Source organism: Oxyura jamaicensis, chromosome 15, assembly GCF_011077185.1.
Source record: "Oxyura jamaicensis isolate SHBP4307 breed ruddy duck chromosome 15, BPBGC_Ojam_1.0, whole genome shotgun sequence".
Lineage (NCBI taxonomy): Eukaryota > Metazoa > Chordata > Aves > Anseriformes > Anatidae > Oxyura > Oxyura jamaicensis.
Genome location: NC_048907.1, coordinates 247,600 through 269,105, shown reverse-complemented (window position 1 = coordinate 269,105; position 21,506 = coordinate 247,600). Strand labels below are relative to the sequence as shown.

The 21,506-nt window shown below is 35.4% G+C and overlaps 1 protein-coding gene across 5 annotated transcripts in view; it reads right to left on the bottom strand.

Moving 5' to 3' along the window:
• Positions 1 to 21,506, bottom strand: part of TTC28 (tetratricopeptide repeat domain 28) — a 159,906-nt gene that overhangs the window by 136,479 nt on the left and 1,921 nt on the right. For all 5 annotated transcript variants that reach the window (XR_004754809.1, XR_004754810.1, XR_004754811.1 and 2 more), the window contains exon 2: positions 17,103 to 17,381. Coding sequence is in view for 2 of the 5 variants with exons in the window: in XM_035340711.1 (XP_035196602.1) it covers positions 17,103 to 17,381 (279 nt within the window). In the remaining 3 variants the exon portion in view is untranslated. The remainder of the gene's footprint in view (positions 1 to 17,102; positions 17,382 to 21,506) is intronic.

Sequence of the window (21,506 nt, the reverse complement as noted above, 5' to 3'; positions counted from 1 at the left end):
TTAACAACTTCAGGTAATGGCAAGCTATCTTTTCAAAGCTCACAAAGAATACACTAACTAAACATAGTCAGCTTTATTTTCCAGTTCTTAACCATCTGGCTAAATATATAATAAAAAATATATAAAATATGAGAAACTGTCCAGAATTTCTGTCCACTGAGTGATGTAAACAGGACCCCTGATGATACTCTGTGCAATTCACGAGGGAGCTGTCCAGCAAAACACAATCTGAAAGTTACCATGATAACAGAAATAAAACCAAGATTGAGCTAGGTTCTGCCCCCTCCCCCCCCAACACATACACTTAGGAAAATTATTATACTTATTTCTACTGAGTGTTATGGTTCCATGGGACAACTGGGCTCAGAAATTATGATAAATTCTTGAGAAGTCCATCAGTGATGAAAATACAACAGCTCAGATGAAACCTCCAGATCAGAAAGCCCCTGAATCTCTTTGACAGTCATTGTGTAGAAATGTTTGCTAGGGAAAGGCGCACCCAGCAAATCCTGCTTCCTTAAGTGTCTCATACTGGGCAGTATTTAAACATGATATTCCACTATGTCGACCTTCAGTCTGATCCCACATGTCAATTCTTACAGAAGAAGAGTTGACATTCATCATCTATTAGTTTTATCTGAAGAAAACAGAGCATTCAAAGAGACAAAAGCAGTCTTTTTCCATCCTTCACTAACCAACCTCAGTAGTTCCCTTTAAAAAGCTGCTCATGTTATTAACAGAATTAAAAAAATAAATAAAAAAAATAAAAACAGAAGATAAAGTAAATCCTATAAAGAGTTTAGACTGAACTGATGGCAGCATTGGCAGTCATGCTTTGAACGTTCTCAGCAGGATTTTAAAAATACCTCTGATAGATCTGCCTAGTCTTGCTATGATCTTATAAGGCCTACTCTCTCCAAATCAGAATAATCACGAAGGACTGCTTTTGAAGCAGACAAGCTCTGTGTGTGCTATGAAAGTAAAATCTGTCCTGTTTGTCTTCTAATTTGTTTTATAACCTAATTTTGAGAGGGAAAGACACAGCCTAACTTTGGCTACGCAACAAGCAGCAGCACAAGCAAGGTCAATAATGAAAGCCAAGAGTATTCAGTAAATTGAAATGTGTTAAGAACTTAATGATATACAACAATTATACATGAAAAGATACAGCTATAAACCGTCATTGAAGAGATATTAACATTAGCAGAAAAGTGCATGTGCAAAAGTATTGGAGAAAACAGCAGCACAAGGGTTAAAAGAGTAACAGATTAATAAGGAAGAACACTATCTCGTCACTTCTCCTAGCAGTAACATTGAGCAATGCATTATGTTATGACCACAAGGTCTATACTCTGACCAGACCACAGCACATATCAACCCAAGACCCTGCACTCTAACAACTTGAGAATAACAACAAATTTGCAGCACATCACAGATGCCATTCCTTCTCCTAATGGCCCACCTGGAAATCGGACACGCATTTCAAACCCAGAAACCAGACAATGAAAAGCAATTTTACCTAGGGGTTATGGAAAATGAAGCAATAAGAGTTTGAAGCAAAGAACACCCCATAACTTTTGAGAGGAACCCAAGCAACATAGTAAGGACCTGACAACCAGCGTCTTTTATCCTCCCTCTTGCACAGAACTGATGCTAGACAGACTACTAGTATACATGTGTTTTAATGCTTGTATGTGGGTTTAAAAAAGTAATCATCTCATTTAAACATTTTGTATAATGCTTCACATTTCCCTTCTGTCAGATATTGCATTGCGTTTGGCATTTTGTTTGTGAAGGAAAAAAGGCTGCAAGCAGAACCACAATTATTAAAATACAAGCTATGTATGTAACCCAAGGCAGAAATGAAATCTCCTGTTTTGCTCTGAATGATGGAAAATTATGCATTATTTAATGCAGTGTTTCAGCAAGGTTCCTTTCCATTTCCCATATGAGATGAGGTTCTATTAACAAAGGTTTTTATTAACAAAGGTTTTAAAACACATTCCCATTCTCTGTTAGCATGCAGAATAACCCGGGCTTAGCATGTATTTTTGAAGCCCATTAAAAAATGCATCATAAACAGTAAATTTAACATTTCTCCAAATAAAAAAATAGTTTTCCCACTGGGGAATTGAACAGAGATCCGTCCAACACATGACTGAACTATATTAGTTCTATCAGACACAGAAAACTAAAGGAATAGTTTTCAGTTAAAGGCCTATCAAGCATGTTAAACATCACCCTTACTAATGCCCAATACAAGACTAAGCAAATCCATCAGATACACTGTTTGATAAGAACATTAAAAAAAAAAAAAAAGGAACACAAACAAAAAGGATGTCTTTATTACGCATTTTGATATACATCAACATTCAAGTGTTCTATTATTTCTATAAGCTGGATCTAAGACAAAAGCTTTAGAATGAGAAAAGCAATACAGGAATTTACATACCACTGCCAACTTATGGAAAAGCCATAAGAAATTATAAAACATAACTGTACAGCTTCAAAATCTTGTATTTCATTTTTGGGGTCTTATGATAGTCTTCTCATAACTTCGAGAGAGATTCAGTTATTCAACTTCAAGAGGCAAATTTCACATTCCAAAGTGAAGGGAGAGAAGGAAAGAGTTCAAAATTAACTTAAATACAGAAAAATAAACTGAAGCATCTATTTACTATATGACAGAAACTACAATACTGCTCAACTTCATTTATTTGATATTAGGGTAAATTCTCTACTGATGAATAATAGACAAACTTTTAGTCATTTATTTCTGCCATTCCATATAGCAGAAGGGGCTTTATCATTTGCATTTTGGAGCAAAAGAGAAAACATGTACAAAGGTGCTTGTAGCAAAAGGGAGATGCAACATGCTTTGTCTGGATGTTCAGACTAGAGACTAAGACCTAAGTGCTTTCAGACCAAAAAAAAGACTTATAGAAATAATAAGAAATGCTACTCATTTCTCCCCTGTTCTAATTAGTTTGAGTCAGTCTTCAGTCAGAAAGCACCTAGATCTAGCGAAGCAGTTAGCCTTGTGCTGCCTTTCCTACGCTTACATTACCATGTATACTTCACACCGTACGTAGCTACAGGGAAGTGAGATGGTAGGAATACTGTTTCCTGAATAAATCCGTGGTGCCTGTTGAAAGGCTGGTAAGTCAAAGTAACATGCCTTCAATCGTTACATAGTTCTCAGCAAGCCTCACTGCTAATTATTTGGTTTTCCTTGATCTTGTCCCAGTGCAGTACACTGTATATATACACTTAAGCATTTACTACTGACTTGTTAGTCAAGGTGATTTTCTGTTTTCTCCATTTTTATTATTTTCTCTTGGCTACTTGTTCCCCCAAACTCTCCATTTCATTTAATTTCCTCAGAGGCTGCTTGAGGTAGCAGGTCTGTGATGAGACCTGCCCATGTCAAGAAATGCCATGATATAATGAGACTGTATACCTAAACAAGAAATGCTAGTTTCCAGGGGCATTTTTGTCTATTACAGAATAATCCAGTTCAAGAATCCCCTCCTGTTTTGTATTGCCACACAGCCACCTATTGTCAGCTCTTAAAAAAATAGGAAGTCTCACTGCAGTACCTTTAATCCACAATGTCTAAAGAGACTCTTCCTTGTGCTGCTCAAATGCTGCTCCTTGGGTTGCCTTTCTGTTGGCCAGAGCTGTATCACAAATCCACTGAGTCAGTATAAATCCAAGATGCTAAAATCCTAACAAAAATAGGACTATCTGCCACAGAATAAAACAAACAAACAAACAAACAATCTGAGGTGCAGTTGTTTGTGATTTGATTAGTCACAATAGTAAATAACATAAAAGTACCAAAAAGTAATGATAAATTGGAATAAAGACCTTAGGGACACTGCAAAGAAAAACAAATGTGCATACATAACACAATTTTTAAAGCAAACCATTCTAGAAAGCATGTATAAGATATGGGTCATCTCCTTCCATTCCTCTGCATCAGCAACACACTTTACAATTTCAGGGAGCCCAATTTATTAGGACTTGCATACCAGCCATATCCAGTCAGAAGTCAAACTTTGACTTTAAAGTCAAAGAAAATGAAAAGCATTATGAACAGTATGCACTTTGGAAAAATATTTATCTTAGATTTATCTAAAAAATGTGAATATATGTATACAACTGAAGTTAGATCTTAAGAGTCACTACTTTAGAAATATCTAAGTGAGGAGCGCCCTCTCATGTGTGCTTTGTTCATTATAATTCTTCATGATTTCTCAACTGCAGACTAATGACCACTATGATAATGCTTCAAAAGAAATGAATCCCCAAGATGAGGGAACTCACTCCTTGCTGAGGGAAGAAAAAAAAAAAAAAAAAAAGAAAAGAAAAAAAGGAATAAACCTCATTTCTAAAAATAAACAAACTGAGGAAAAAAAAAAAAAAAAAAAAACACTGAAGAGCTGAAAGCTGACCAGAAAAATCACCTGGCAACTTCTCAGGGTTTGAAAAGCTAAGAAAAAGAGGTAACATCAGATGTTAAGGTTTTAGTTTAAAACTACATGGTACAAAATCCAGCACTGTGTAAGTAGATGAAGACAATCCAAGTTTCTTAAAATGATGTCCAGTGGCTCTGTGCCTGACTCTCAATGAGCAGGTAACAAGATATTTTTTCTTAACCCCTACCCTTACAAATTAAGCTTAATTGGAAACCAAAGCTGTCAGAAATCCTTTTTACAGTCACAGTGAAAAATTCTGCATTTCTACATTGCACGTTCAGATCTGTGAGGAAGAAAAAGCACTGTGCCATTCCTACACTGCAGTATAACTAATTCTAGCATTCAACTGACACTGGGAGGATAACTGTGCAGTAAAATGCTACCACCTCCCAAAAGAGGACTTTACATTACAGCACTTGGAATGAGTAGAAAAATTGCAACTCAATTCCTTAAAATACAATTTCAAGTTGTTTTCTTCCATATAAAAACCGGTTCCAGAAAATGCAGAGGAATAATGAAAGCCTACAGTAAATACTCAGAGATTGTGTTGATGTATAGTATTCTGAGACTCAATTAACATTTTCTAACTCTAATCCAGTTACTTAGAACTTAAAACAGGAACAGTTTTTCCTGCATGTTCTTCTCAGAAAGACAACTGTTACAAGACACATGGGGAACATTTATTTATTAAATTTATATAATAATTGTGAGGAGTGTTAGTTTTTTTCCCCACTATGTTGTATTACTGTTACTCTATATTAAGAATTTTGGAGAAGGAACACCTAAATCACGTATCTGCACTGCAGTTTTCCCCTAGCAATATCATAACCTTCACTTTTGGTGCAGAGAAGTTAACACTTAATTGCACTGGAATTATTCCATTAAGAAAAATGTAACTCCATAAAGTTGCCAAAATACTACATGATAGTAATTATTTAAATATCTAATTAGGATAAAAAACTTCATACAGAAAAGGATGATCCAGTGACTAGAATCTGTGTTAAATTTAATATTTAATAGACTCACCTGACCTTTGAAAAATTGCTTGAAGTGTGCCCAGATGTTCTAGGTATAGAACCAAGAGCAATATGGACACATCCATGTGATTTAATGCTCAAGGCCAGGTATTTTAGCTTGGTTTACATGACCACAGTCATGCAACTGCACTGTTTTCAGATCCACACTATCAAGACCATGTTATGTGGATGCAAAAACATGGCTTGGCACTAGCACAAGTATCACTAAACAACAGAACAAATACACTCTCCCTCTCTATGCCCAACGGTCTTATGAGAAGAGGCTGGCACCCCCAGTTGTTTAATCTGGAGAAGGTGCCGTGAAGGAGCACATTTTACTAATGCATATAAACACCTGATAGGGGGGACAATAAAGAAGACAGAACCAGGCTCTTCTCCGCGGTATCCAGTGAATAGACAAGAGACAATGAATACAAACTGCTATACAAGAAATTCTATTTAAATACAACAAATAATTTTTTTTTTTTTTTTTGGTGAAGGTGGTCAAACACTGGAACAAATTGCCCAGACAGGTTGTGGAGTCTCCATCCTTGGAAATATTCAAAACCCAACTGGACAATTGACCTGAACAACTTCCTCTAGCCAGACCTGCTTTCAGCAGTGGGGGCTGGACTAGACAATGTCCAGAGGTCCTTTTAGCTTCAACTGTGCTGTGATTCTGTGAGATGGTAAGATAGAAACAAACGCACAAATCTCAGGATAACATAACACATCAAGTTCTAGCAAAGCCAAAAAAATCCGTTAAACAGTTTTGTGCCTGAAAAAATTGAATGCATCTTTCTGCAAATTAAAAACAGATTGTAAGCGGGAGGACAGGACTGGAAAGTTCCTTGCTCATCAAATTAAAAACAAGAGGCCTATTCATGAAAAATGTTACATGGTCAAGTCACATTCTTTGCTTAAAAATTTTACACACAACTGAGGGTGGGCATTATACTTGCAATTCTTTGAGAAAATTTTAGGTGGTTACAAATTGCTACAGCATGTGGGTAAATTTCTAAAGATATGCAAGCAGTCTGAATTTACAAGAGGATGAGCAAATGTCCCTTTTCTTTTTTAAATGGGCTGGTCACATGATTAACAGCTGGAGTGAGTTAAGAAAATACCAGTGCAAGCTATTTTGCTGAATTCCCTTACAGTTACATGACAGTATGTAAAACTCTTCTGCATTTCAAATACCCAAATACCCATGGCTCAAAATCCCCTCTTCTTTCTATTCTGCCTTTCAAATTTCTTCTCCATCCGCATATACAAAGCCACATTTTTAAATGAAGCAGAGGAGGTAGACTAAGTTCAGTAAGAGAAACTTGCACCTTATGGAAAGCGGGAGTCATTACTTTTAGATTACATACACATAGTGCCTTCCTTTTGCATCAGTTAAATTCTTCAGAGTATTTACCTTTTCTCTAACAGGTATCGCAGCTGAAAAACAGTTTGACATGAAAAATGCCACTGTTTTGAGAAACAAAGTTTTGACCCCTTGTGCAGCTTAAACAGTTGCACATAATCACAGACCATTGCTGAGACCTGTCTTTAAAAATGTTAGTTAAGTTGGCCCTCTCTCATTCAGCAACCTGTTGTGCCCTTCATGGAACACTGATATGCAAACACCAGTATCTGGCGCTTCAAATAGGATGGTGTTACTAAGTTGTTTAGTCAACATCCTTCTACTCACACAAAACTCAGAAATAAAATCGAGATAACCCTGAGAGTGTTTACAACCTCCTTCTATTCTTCTTAATTAGTTATAAAGACATACAAATTTATTCTTATTCTGCCATGTTTGTCACTTTTTCCTGTAGTTTGAGAACTGGAATGATGTAAAAGTTCAGTTATTTTCAATAAAGGCAGCTTTTTTTTTTTTTTTCCTGCTAGGCCCTTTGAATACTAAAGGAAAAAAACATTGCAGCACTATGTCGTATTACTTCCTTTGCTGACACCTCGACACAGATTACCTTAATCAAATGCCCATTTATGCCTCTAAGGCTGTGATTTCCCATTAAAGATTTTCTTTTTAATCTCTCCTTCCCCAGTTCATCACATGCAGAAAGTACTTCTGCAGTTCGAAAATTCCACAATACTTAGACAAAGCTAGAATAAGATTTACTATTAAGCTCTGTGCACACTATAGGTTTTTGTTTGTTTGTTTTTAAAAGTTAATTTATAGAATGATTCTTTTGGTATGAATATAATCTAGGCTGCGTGCCTTTGGTGGCTTGCAAAATGCATACTAGACAAGTTTGTTTTCTTTGGAAAGTTTGGTTGAATGTTGCTATAAAAAAGCAAACAAAGTTAAATATGACAAATCTTAAAGGTAAAACTGTCCCTGGCAATTACTATGTGGCTCAGAGTGTGGAAACCAAGCACTGCCCAAGTACGCAATCAGGACGTCCCTGTATTTACTGCTACAAAAACAGTCACAGTCTGTAAACTTGCAGTGAATTCTTAAATGACTATGCTTAAGTATACATCAGATACCATCTCAAAATGTGAACTGAAAATCATGATTCCAAACAACAACAGTACACATACATCTCAGCACAACCGCACATGACCAGAATCAAGTACAGCTTTGTCACTGACATGAGCAGAAGAGGGCATCCTCAAACTGCCAGACTGCTGCACCCCCATAATAAGCAAAATTCATTTGGGTGTGTGAGATAAGCTAACATCTCTAAACTTGACTCAAGGAAGTATTTAGTCTCAGCTTATACTTGTACATTTGTAAAAACAAACATTCTACCTATTCATCAAGAAGATCAAATTAACATTTTAGTTCAAAAGAATAAAAGACCTGTTTTGAAAAGCCAACGCAACCAACATGCACAACACCCAAAATCCTGGTCCTCAGAAACATGAAAGAATATCTATACAACTAAGACAAAATGCACTTAAGACATTGTATTTTAATATAACAGAAGTGTTTACTCACTACCTAACAAATATTTTATGTTTTCATCCTAACACTAATTGAAGCACAGAATTAGGAGCTCAAGCAATAAGACCAGTGCTCAATCAAGGCTAGTCACTACAAACTGCTTTCTGCAACTGACAATTCTGAGAATGACACAGGAACAAGAACTCTAAATTAACAAGATGACCTTAATTAACCTGTTCCTTCCTCCCCTCAAAATTTTGCACTAATGAGTAGCTAATATCCCCCAAAATGAAATCTAATTTCTCATCCATTTCCTCCACTCTGAATTCCTTGCAATTTTGATACTCTTGTTTGTAAGTTTCCAATACTTTTAAAGTATGGCTAAACTAATGGCATAATATCCTGTCATAATCAATTCCCATAGACCAAGAATAGATTATTTGAAAACAACATTTCTTTGCATCCATTTTAAATATGTCACCTTTCAATTTGTCCAGATGCCTCTTCATTGTTTTATCATAAGAACAAGTTATCCTGTAAAATTTAGATACCTTGCTACAATGTCCTGGACAACCACCTGTTGACTCTGCTTTGAGCAGGGGGAGCTGGACTAGATGACCTCCAGAGGCCCCTTCCAGCCTCAGTAATACTGTGATTCTGTAATACTAGAAAGCTTTATTCTTCAAGACATTGTCATTCCCCACCCCCCAAAGAAACCCTGAACTCAGAAAATGCTTTATAAGATCTCAGAGAATGTGGATATTGGAACGAGCCTCCCACAGAGGTTATTAAAAACAGCAGCTAGAGGAAGGAAGATTTCTCGGAGGAGGTAATGAAAAAAATCCTCCATTTTTTCTTTAATCTGAAAACAAACTAAACATAAATGTTGCTCTACCAAATAGTGTTGTATTTAATGTGGCTCTTTTATAAAATGAAGATTAAAGTAAAAATACCTGAAAGTGCAACAGAAAATACTGCATAATACTGCATCTTTCATTAAACACAGACCACATGTAACAAACACTACTTCACATAGCTGGCTCTATCAGAGTAAATCCAATGAACAGGTTAAGTACATACTATCTGGTGCACTTCACATATTTCGACAGACACAGTCAAGCCCAGACAATTAAATGTGACATACTCAAACAACTGTTAGATCTGAAGCATTTTTGATGGGTGCAGACCCAGACATTTGGAGTCTAACTGAACTGAATAGGATTTGGAAAACTTTACATTCATTCAAAAGCTAGAACACAGACCTTTGAGGATAATTTGTCTTTTTGCCACACAGGATGTTGCAACTTCAAATAACTGAAAGAAATTAATCATTCAAACTATTCTCCAAATATTTTGGAAAAAATATTTTAAGTGTTACCTCAGAACGTGTTCCATGCATCTTTAACATACAGAACATACAAAGCAGCACTGTTATAAACAGCATACTTTCAAAGAGTCATGCTAGATCACTCAAGGCATGACTCATTTTTTTTTATAAATGCATTCAGTTTGCTATACTTCCGACAACTTCACTACCACAAAAGGTAATCAAAAGGCCAACCTCTGGAAGCCATATTTAGCCAGGCTTCCCACTGTCTTCAGTTTAGCTTGTCTTACAACAAATAAGAGAACTCTAGTTAGATGTTCCAGTTGCACAAAAGCCAAATAGGAGATATCTCCAAAATATTAGTAAATTCTGAAATATATATATATATTAAAAAAAAAAAAAAGAAAAAAAAGAGCCAGTCATTAACTGACTGTGCAGCACAATAAATGTTGATACTTGGGGGGGGGGGGGGGGGTGAAGAGAAGGGGAAAAAAGGGGGAAAGGTGAAAGAGATTGGAAGATCATATGCGAATGTGCACATCAGGGCTTTCAGATGTAAGGCAGTGAGAACAGCATGAGAACATGGGAAGCCCAGAGCCAGAGGCTGGAAAACAGCCACCACAGTGTGCAGAGCTGTGAAGGAAATGCAGATCACGAGTGGAAGATGGAAGGTCCTCAGTGGTACAAAATGTTAAGGCACCAAAGGCACTGGGCAACAATTTCATCTCCAAAGCTAACTGCTTGTTTCTTTTCTGAACAGAAGAGTAAGGAGGAGTACTAAGCCTCAATATAGTACAACTCATAGCAAGTCTTCTTCCATGTTCCCCACATTATTCAGAACAAGGATATTACTAACAAATAGACAGCATGACACTACAGCAACTCACTTAAAAGAGTCAAATAAGAGATTCAATGCGATCTACAAGCATGCTTCTTTCTGTAAGAAAAAGGAACACTCGTGACCAGAAGTAATGATCAAAGACAGGGTATATTAACATACATTTAGGCATTCCTTAGGTTTTGGCTGGTCTGGCTCAGAAAGTAGAACCTCCACATATTACTCAGAACAGCCACCATTTCTGATACCCCCTGCTGTCTACCCTCATTTCTTCACTCAGCATTTTTTCCCTGGAGAAACGCACAGTTCTTCCTACACAATTTGCCCCATTTTTCCAGCTCACCTATTAAAAAAAAAAAAAAAAAAAAAAGTGATACAAGCATTGATGGCATTTAGAGATTTGGAATTAGATTGTGGAATTAACATATTTTTGAAATGAAGCCCACCCAGCTAAACTAGGTCTACACGGATCCTGCAGGTTCAAGAAAGCAAAATATTTCTATTTATAATTGCATTACATTTTGAACAATTTTTCATATATGGATAAAGTTTTAAACAAGTATCTTGCTGAATGTAGACAAAATTATCTCAAAACCAAAAATTGTGTTGTACTTATAATATGCTTGTTTGTCTGTACCATACATAGACAGTACTATAGTTGTTACTATACAGTAACAAACAGTCAAAAATCCAATAAAAGTTTAGTTAGGCAACTAAACTTATGCCACAATTCTTAAGAGACTCTCCAAAGCTAACCCTACAACATGGAGTGGAACAGTTTTACTTGAGGGTTAGTAAAAATATACCTTATAGAATTGTTTTTGTTTTCTTATTAGGAGTAGACATTTCAATACATACATATTAGCTATCGTAACACCGAGACTAGCTATTTTTCTGTATCTGAAGCATGAATTACTATACATTTGCAGCTACTAGTGAAATCTAAATTTTAACACAGAATTAGACCCAAATCTAAACCAGTTAAGCCATAGCATATCTTTCATTAATTTGAGGATAAAAACAGAATAAAACCTATATCTGTAATGCTACCAAGAACCAAGCAGAGACCGTTCAGATGTCAGAGTAACAGAACATATCCTTCATTTTTCATTTACCATATCTAGGATTCTTTTCAGAGTTGTGCAGCTTGAGTAACTGAATAAAAATTCTCTAGAGCCAGAACAGCAGCAAAACAAAGAAAACCATTTGGCATGATATCAAAAGAACAAAATGAGCCTAATATGATTTGCCTCTGGGTATTCCCAAAATACTATTTAGTTCCTGAAATATTCTGTTATCTTTTAATTATTTTGAAAATAGTAGGACTTACAAGCCAGTCTTCTCAGACAAACACTAAAAACATTAGTTTTATGTACCATTGAAATAAACAGTCACACAACATAAGACTTGTAGTAAATTATTCTGATCTGCTACAGATCAGAATATTTGTTACTTTAATTACTTTCTCATTGTCCATATTTAGTTGAAAGTTGCAAAAAAATAAGCAGATGTATTTGTATAAATGTATTTGCTTATTAATAAACACTGAATGCTTTAAAGACCGATTTCAAGGCTGGGAGAGGCAAGCTGTGTTAAAATAAAGACTTTCAGGCACAGCTTTTCATAATGTAGTCTTTTTTATTTTTTAAGTTCACAAGAAGATAATTGCAATGGGAGCATATATCTCTAAGAGCTTGTTCTGGACATACAGTACACTAGTGTGCCCTAGTGGTGCACAAAGAAGGTAAGCAAATTTATGTCTATTTTCAGGAACGATGCTCGGATTTTGTAGTGTTCAAAACAAATGTTCACAGTTAGGATCTCATGAAAAATATTTTGGGAGAACTGGGGGGGCGGGGAGCTTCAAAACTTCAATTAACTCAGGACCTTGACTGGAAATAAAAGCTATATGTAAATTCAAGGTGAAACACAATTGTGTTTGAAAGCAAAAGCAAACACTTTCTTCCTTTCTGTTTTCCCATTTCACAGATTTATTTCACAGTGCTTTTTGTTTTGTTTATGTTTGCCATCCTCTGAAGTAAGGATCAGCTTAATGCATTGCATTGATTACAGTACAAAGATATATTTATTACAAATACATGCAAGATTCCAGTTGTGATATTCCCCATTAGAATTGTAGATGCTGCTAACAAAAATAAATAAGTAAATAATTAACAAATTGCATACCCAAGATAAAGGATGATAAAAGAAACATACAACTAGTAACTTTAATCTCAGAAAACTTGAATTCAAAAGCTATCCAGTCTTGAACTCCTTAAGTTAAAGGATACTGGGTTCTATATTTAAAACTCAGATTTTTCATGGAAATTATGAGCTACATCTGTTAAGCTCCCTCTTCTGGCTAATTAATAAAATTGCTTAGGTTTTGGATGCATGTTTCAAATTTTCCCAACTACATTCTATCAAAAGGAACCAAACAGAATTTTAAAATAATTATAAAACAGATTTTGATGTTGAAATATGCAACATAAGCATTCAACCTCAGACAGTTACTTCCCACTATCTCATACTGACAAGCCTCACACACAAAAAAAATTCCATGTACTGTGTAGGCACACTACCATAAACTATTTGATTAACAATGATGTAGATCCATAACAACTTTATAAGCACCATTGAATTTTCGGAAGTACAATACAACCTGAAAATTTCTGTGTTCAAAAAATATCTGATTAGGTAATTAGCCCTCCCTCACAGTACACTTTTTCTTTTTCTTTTTTTTTTTAAAAAAAATCTAAAAGAATTGTATAATAAAAAGACAAATAGGCATTTTAGAAAACCTAGTTGTTTAAACAAGCAAAACACACCACCCAAACTTAACTTCCTCCTTTCCAGGATCTCCTGTCTCTGCTGTGACTTCCAAAGCATTTCTGTTGGATAAGCACTGCTCTCAATAACCAGAAACAGCTGAGGAACCTCATTAATGCTACCTGGCATTCCTACTGATACCACTGAAACACGGATGACTCGTATTTCACAAAGTAGTCTCAGAGGAGAGCAACTGTATGGTGGCGGAAAGGAAGCCACCCCATTTATTTGCCAATAAAACAGGAGGGAGGGACACAAAACAACAAAACCACCACCCCCCCTCAGTAGTCAGGACTGTCTACCTGCCTCTGCCTCATCTCACAAGAAGTTGTTTTCCAGTTCATGCAAAAAGCTCATTTATATTTGTGTCCTTCAATAAAATAATAATTAAAAAAAAAAAAAAGAAACGAAGACTCCTCTGTGCTTTTTCTGTATAAGAAGAAGCGTTACCCAAGACCTGCAACTATTGCAAACGCCAAAACTCCTCTACTGTTCCAGCAATTTTTAGTCTCCTTTTCACAGAAATACTCTCCCCCAAAAAACACCCTCTGTAAAATACAGCTCATTCTAGAGAGATGCAGAATTCATCACCATCTACAAACAGAAAAATAGTCATCTCATACTGGTAATGACAGTTAATCAGCGTTTATCTTTTGCACTGACCTACATTAATAACACTCAGGCAGTTGCTATGGCTGATGCGTTGAAAGCAGACAGAATCACTCTTTCTCAGGTAATAGCTCCAAAAATTAATATAGCTTAACTAAGATGTGTGGTTTTCAGCATTAGTAGGCATGTACTTTTGAGAAGTTCAACTTATCTTTCTAGATACTGACCCCTTTCTTTGCTCTTGCTGATATTTTACGGAAACTGAGCTACAATAAATTAATTCTAAACAGGAAAAAAAAAAAAATCAACAGATTGCAGTATTGCAGTTCTATCCATCGTAACTAGTATTTTAACTTATACATCTATTTAGTTAAACTGTTAAATAATTGAAAATGCAGTGACAGAGTACTAAATTTAGTTCCGTCATCAATATGAACCTTAAGTGTATTCATCTAGCTTTTTATCACTGAACCGGTTTTCACTGCCATATCCATACAATGATACCCTTTAACAAAACATACTGGTGAAAAATATCCTAGCTTCTTAAGGAATAAAAGGTAAACTTTCCGATGATATTGAGAATAAAAGCCATACCAAAAAAAAAAATCTTAAAAGATGAAGTCCCAGTTCTATGTCAAGATAGATACTTTAATAACTTTGACTCTCAATATGCCCTTCCCAGTCAGTAGCTGAAACGAAGAAAACAAATTATTTATTTAAAAAATTGCTTTTTTCACTTGAGCATTTAAATAACTCGGAGAATTGGAAAAAAAATGCACACTGACAAAGAACATGAAAAGGCCATGTGAAGAAAAATAAATAGGAAATTGTCCTTCACACAGGACAAAAAGCCTGCAAAAACTACATTGACTTTTCTATTTTTTATTGATAGTAACTTTCCAAGGATACAAACATTTTGTATCATGGAGCAAGATATCCTTTACATATTGATCCAATAAGCAAGAACAGATATTATGTTATAACAACAACATTTAAGTCTTCCATTGCTTTTTCCACCAAAAAGGCTCAAATAATTTCCTCCTCAGGAAAGTAAAAGTATCTCCTCATCTTTTCATACAAAAAAGAATAAACAAAGAAATAGTTTGTTCAAGGTCAGGTGGACGCCTAATAGCAAAAATAGAATCAAAATAGTTACTATTTCATGTTTTTAAATCATTAAGTTCTAATAATATTAAATAAGTTTTAATTCAATAAATTTTTCTGGTATTCTCTGAAACAAGAGCCTCACATTAAAAATGGTTTTGTTTTGGTTTGTTTTTTATTGTTCCATCTTAGTGCTGGATCTATACATATTCTATTTCTGTATTTGATATACTGATAACAACGTCTTCATTTAGCACAGCCAGCCTTCAGCTAGTAAGCCTTCTATTCCATCTTATTTTCCGTTTTGATCCACAAATCTATTCCACTGATACATTTCAAAGGTTTTGTTGTATGACTGTCTGCAACTCATATTTTGAAAATATTCTTTTATGAAGTCTTTTCATAACTTTTCATCTAAGTGAGTTCTATAGCAAATCACTACCAGACATCTTCAAAATAGGATACAAAACTATATAAATATACCACTGTTTTTATACTCTAACTCCTTGTATTCAGACAACTGACCTGGAAATCCAGAGACTGAAAAAAATAATACAATTTTCTTTTTTAACAGTCCTTCACATAAACTATGTAAAATTTTTTATGATATTCTGTAACATAAGGCAGAAGTTAATGATATTTAAAAATAAAAAAGGAAAAAAAAAAGAAGCTTACAAGGTTGTAAGTCATCACCCTACCAATGCAGGAGTTTCTTGCTTATGTGAACTGATACAAACTGTAAATTGCAGAGGCTTCGTACAAACAACAGGGAGAACGTACTAAAACTCTTGGAGAAAGATTAAGTAGTGATATAAAAGTGAAAAAAAATAAAAGTACAATGGTTAAACACAAAAATCAAATGTGAAAAATAAGAAGTGCTGCAATGCAAGATGGCAACCCCAAAAAACAGAATCAACAAAAAGGAAGGCCTTTCCCAGATCCATGGTCTTCCTTTTGTGATTATGAGAGGGAGAGCTTTAGAAAACACTTTCAATAACATTTTATTTAAGCAGTTTTTTGGTCTTAAAACAAACAAAAAAAATACCTTAAGAGTGTAAAATTACAGTTTCCTGTTTCAATATACTCTAAAGTTAAGATAACAACTTCCGACCAAAAGATGGTGAGGGGGCAGGGAGGCGTGATTTTTTTCTAGAAGCTAACAAACAACTGAAAAAAAAGAATACAGGACTTCTGATGATCTGCTTATATATAAAAGGAAACCTAACTTCAATAGTTTGGACTCCAGCTGATGAAGAACATTATGCTTGCTACCTGACATGATTTCTGAGGAGAGGAACCTGGGCAATAAATCTGGTCTTAAATTGCATCTGTAGCTAAAGTGACTAGTAAGACTGTGGGAGAGATTGATAGGAGAAATGGAATCTGGAGTACATTCTTTTAAAACTGATTGGCATCTAAAGAGATGGCTCTGGACTAGCCAACAGTGAGTCAGAATTACTGAAGCTATCAACAGCAGCTAGTGGGAAGCAGTCTCAGAAGAAACAGGCAACCAACACCATCTACTCTACAAAATGTTTCCTTGCATAACCAGATCTTACTAAGAATGCTGAGGTATGCATTTCTTAAAATGTTTATCCACAATATACACAAAAACTCTTTGAACACTATTTTGAAAGGCTTTATAGCTCCACTATTAATAAGAATCTCCATGCTACACCTCAAAAAACTTCACAGGAAAAATGTTCCTGGATGCTACTCAAAGCTGACTACTTTTAAAAGAGATGTCTGGTCTTCACAACCAAAAATTGATGCTAGTTTAAGTACTAAGATAGAATCATACCCCAAACACAGAGAACAGTTTAAAAGCCAGCAAGAAATTCAAGTTAAACAACTTTTAAACACAAATCATTATTATCTGCAGCTTTTAGCAAACGCAGCCATTAATACAGAAGTATTTGCAGTTGTCTACATTACATTAGTAATATGAACATATTCCTGGTGGAGTTGTTCTTTCCCCAGAAAAACAATACTTTCTTACCTTTGGCCATTTGGGATTCAGAAGTCGTGCTTTGATTGCATCATCCAGGGCCTTGTCATACTGTTGGATTTTCATGTAGGCTGCTGAGCGGTTACTGTAGAGAATGCAGTTCTGAGGATCAACTCCCAAAGCCTCATTGTACAAGACAATAGCTGTATGAAAATCACCATCATGGCAAGCCTGGTTGCTCTGTCGAACTTTCTCAACAAATTCAGCTTTGCTCAACATGGGGCTGTCAGGGCTTCTTCTTCCAAAAGATTTTGATCCAAAGAAAGAAATCTGTGGAGGAAGAGGGGAATTACATGTAAATTGTAAGAAATGCCAAAAGAGGAAAAAAAATAGTGTTCTATAGACACTATAGAAGAAATTAAAACAGATGCATGATAATGCAGAATAAATTTAATTTAATTTAATGCAGAATAAATTCTGAATTCAGAATCACTTTTTTTTTTTTTTAATTGTTCATTATTTGACTCTTTTTGGTACAGAAGCAGCAAAAAAGAGCCTTAGAAAGCATATTATTCCATATGAAGGATAACTTCCAGAAGACATATAACCTCTTTCAGGCATAAGACTAGTTGTCTATTTTAGTATTCTGCACTCCACAAGCTTTTGCTCCTCAGCCATACAATTTGATTCTACAACACCAAGCATAATCCCAAGGTAAAGATGTTTATTGGAAAACATGGCAGGTATGAATGAGAAGATGATGGTAGTATATCCATCCAATACCTAGATCATAGAGAAGTAAGTGCATGCACAGACAACAGAAGAACATATAAACTGTTTACAAACCAAAGAACTTACACTGGTACATGTGCTCACAAACCTCTACATCCAGCCAACTGCAAGCTGCAAATTGTTCCTAAGTGGGAAGAGAATGACGAGTCTGTGGAACTGGGTATACTTGCAGAGATTAGCAGGGCATACAGTTTATGTTAGCAACAGAAGAGACATCACTGCAGAGCCCCCTTCCAGAATTCTCAAAATCAATCAGGCAAAACAAAATAATTAATCTGTTTTAAGTCTTTTAATTTAAAAAAATCTAAAAGATGTAAAATGAGCTGCAGAAAGTCCTAGTTCCATTGATTTTGGTATACCCTTTCTCCTTGTCTAATTTTCAACATTCTTTAGTTTCCTCAACCAGTCATTAGCAGTCAATAACTGTTTCTGTCATGTATTCCCTATTGTCCCTCAAAGAGCCTCAAAAATTCATCAAGAATACCATTGTACAACTCTGATTAAAAGACAGTTATGAATGACAGTAATTGTACTTGGCAACAGGTAACGTATATATGGAAACACAAAACTTGGAAGTAGTCACAAAAGGATCAGACTACAGATTTCAAGTATAGTTGAAATAGGTATTATCCATTTTTAGTTCTGCAGTCAGAAAAAGGTTAAGAATATCACATATTGTTACCACAACACAATTGCCAGGCTTAAATACATTACCAGAGTAAGATGAGTCACATTATCAGGTGGAAAGGGAAGCAAGCTGCAAATTGACTTCCTGTCTCAAGTATCAATAAAGGCCTACAGGCTTTTTTTTTTTTTTCCCTCAAGTCAAACAACAACAACAACCAAAAAAGCATTAAATTAGAAACTACTGATCTCTTATTTTCCTTATGATCCTTTTCCAATTGAGGGGAACATGTCACTTCATGACAAGCAGTGTGATCACTCACATTTGTAAGTGTGTACGTGATCACAAACTTCATCATATGGTCAATTTGACTGAGAAGCTGAAAAAACAGAATATGAAGATCTAGCAACTATTAAACATGAGTAGATGTTCAAGCCCAAGCATTAGAAAACTCTGAGAAAGCTAATTAGTTGCCAGAAAGCCACAGATAGCAGGGCATATCAGAGAGAAATGAAGCCGGGAAGTACCTAAGTGCCAGGAATGGCTCAGGTAACAGCCCAGAGACCCCATGATTTACACGGAGAGTTGATTCACTGCAGGAGAATAAATTTCAAAGCCTCAGTCTGTTACATGCAGGGTTTATTAGGAGGAATTTTCCCCAATGTACCACTGGTCAGACACATAAAGGGTAAAGGGCATGTTTTACCTTACTCTGAAGAATTAACAAACAATGTAGACAATTTACCTAAATTCTAAAATGGTATCTTGCTCTTCCATAGGTGTCTGCTCATGTTTCCTAACCATAGATATATCAGTCATCAGACCAGGATTGGAAAGGAAACGTATACAAAGTTATATTGGCAAGGATGTTAGAGAGAGAAAAGACAGGAATGTGCAGAGCATAGATGCTACTCACAAATTTCTGGGCAAATTTGCCTAATGAATTCAAGACATTGGCCAATTTCATTTTCTGACTGTGGCACACAACTTTCTAGGATTCTCAGAGATCTAATTCAAACTGTTTGTGCAGCATGCATGTTTGCTACTGAAACTGCAATCTAATTAAACAAAATAGTAGCAAAATGTTAAAACTATCTGCCCAGAACACAGATCAATCTTGAGTATATTCTGCGAAATAAAGAGAAGATGACACCCGGTGTCAGTAAATGCAAAGTGATGGAAGAAAAATTTCTTAGCTGTTATTGCAATAACTGGCCCTAAATTTACCCTTATCCCCCACAGAAGACTTTCTAGACACCTCGGAAAAATTCTCCAGGAAACAAAGTCTCAGTAGTCTCATTGACCAGTCAAAGAGAGCAGTAAAAGAAAGAAGAAAGAGGAAACAATTGTGACATTCTAAAAATCCGTGGAAATAAGTGCATTTTAAATAACATCTGCAGTTTTGTTCCCACCACCACGAGACAAGAATATAAAAGTACATAAGCAGAAAAGGGATACAGGTAACAGATAACCAGATGTGGATCAATCACCAAATACAGAGAGTCTAAGACTATGAAACTTAAAAAAGAATTGAAAGGAGCAAGTCATAGGTCTATAAAATGAAGAAATGCGTAGCAGAAGTAAGGAGAAAAATTACCCACTGTTCCTTACAGGAACAGAGAGGCGTCAAACAGGCAGAAGATAAAAGAAAAACAAATGAAGTAAAACTTATACATGCATGTGGTATAGTTAAAATACAGAATCATTCCAGGTGTTACAAAGAACAATACTGATAATAGACTCAAAAAAAGTAATTAAGAACATTAAAGAAATTGATAGAAAGCTACTGAACACCAGATTACATATATATCTTGAATGTTCAGTAAGTTAATATCATTTGTTACTAATGATAAGCCTGATAAGAAGGATTGCTATATTTGATTTTGTTCTTATGGTACATTGTCATGAAATGTGTAAAGTTAGCTTTTCTCATGTAAATCACCAGTTACCCTCACTCTACAAACTTTTCCATTAAGCATATTTAAGGAACTAAAATATTGAATAGGTTATTAAATTTAATACAAATATTTTAACTCAGAAAATGCTACAAGGAAAAAATTATTCTAGCAATATAAGATGTAGATATTATTAAGTTTTGTATATTCAATATACTTCCACTATAAAAGCAGCTGGAACACAGCATATACTCACTGAAACTTTAGCACAATAATGTGAAACATACAGGACATAGGCAATGTCTGCCTTGCACAGTCCATTTATGCAGTTTGCACAACAGACAAAGAGTAGGGAATACTTAGGGTTCTAGCTTCACTGGTTTCAGAGATAACCTTCAGAAGTAAAACAATGAATACAAATTCACGTTTGTGTCTGAGCATGCTGAAAGCCTAAAACAAACTCAGAAGTACAAGTTTTACAAGTCCCTACAAATCTCATTAGAGATTCATTTTATAGATAAAGGACAGAGTCCCTTCAGCATCTACATAAAGTATGTTACTGTCAATCTTTTAGAAGGAAGAACATGAAAGTGTAAAAGTTCTTAAAGAATAGGAGAAACAGAGTGAAGACAGTACAGAGAAAGCGGAAAGTAACAGAAAAACTAAGACAAAGAAGAAAGAGAAATTACAGCAGAAAGGAGCTCATTTTCTCAATAAGAGATAGTGAACATAACACTGATACACAGAAAAGTAAAAAAAGTTGACCTCCTAAGGTCAAAGAAGTGCTTGCACCTATGGCTATCTAAATGATCTGCCATTAACATAAGAGAAAGATTGAATACAAGCTAAAGGGAGCATAAAATCTTGAATTGTGAGTCATACCTAAATTGTAAATTTCATTATCAGTGAGGAGTCTGAACTGTCAGCTAGCCACAGGCAGACAGATACACTAATGACGAATAGATAAATCAACAATAAGCAAAAGCCAGGTCTGAACAGTAAAGACACTTCAGGAGGAGTTGGTATAGAAGCAAGTGTACCTCCTCCCAGGATTTTGTCCTCTGCAATAAGTCATTCAACTGCTGTAGCAGGACTGCTTTTTTCTCTGAGAAGACACAAGCCATTTACCAGTACACATCTGTA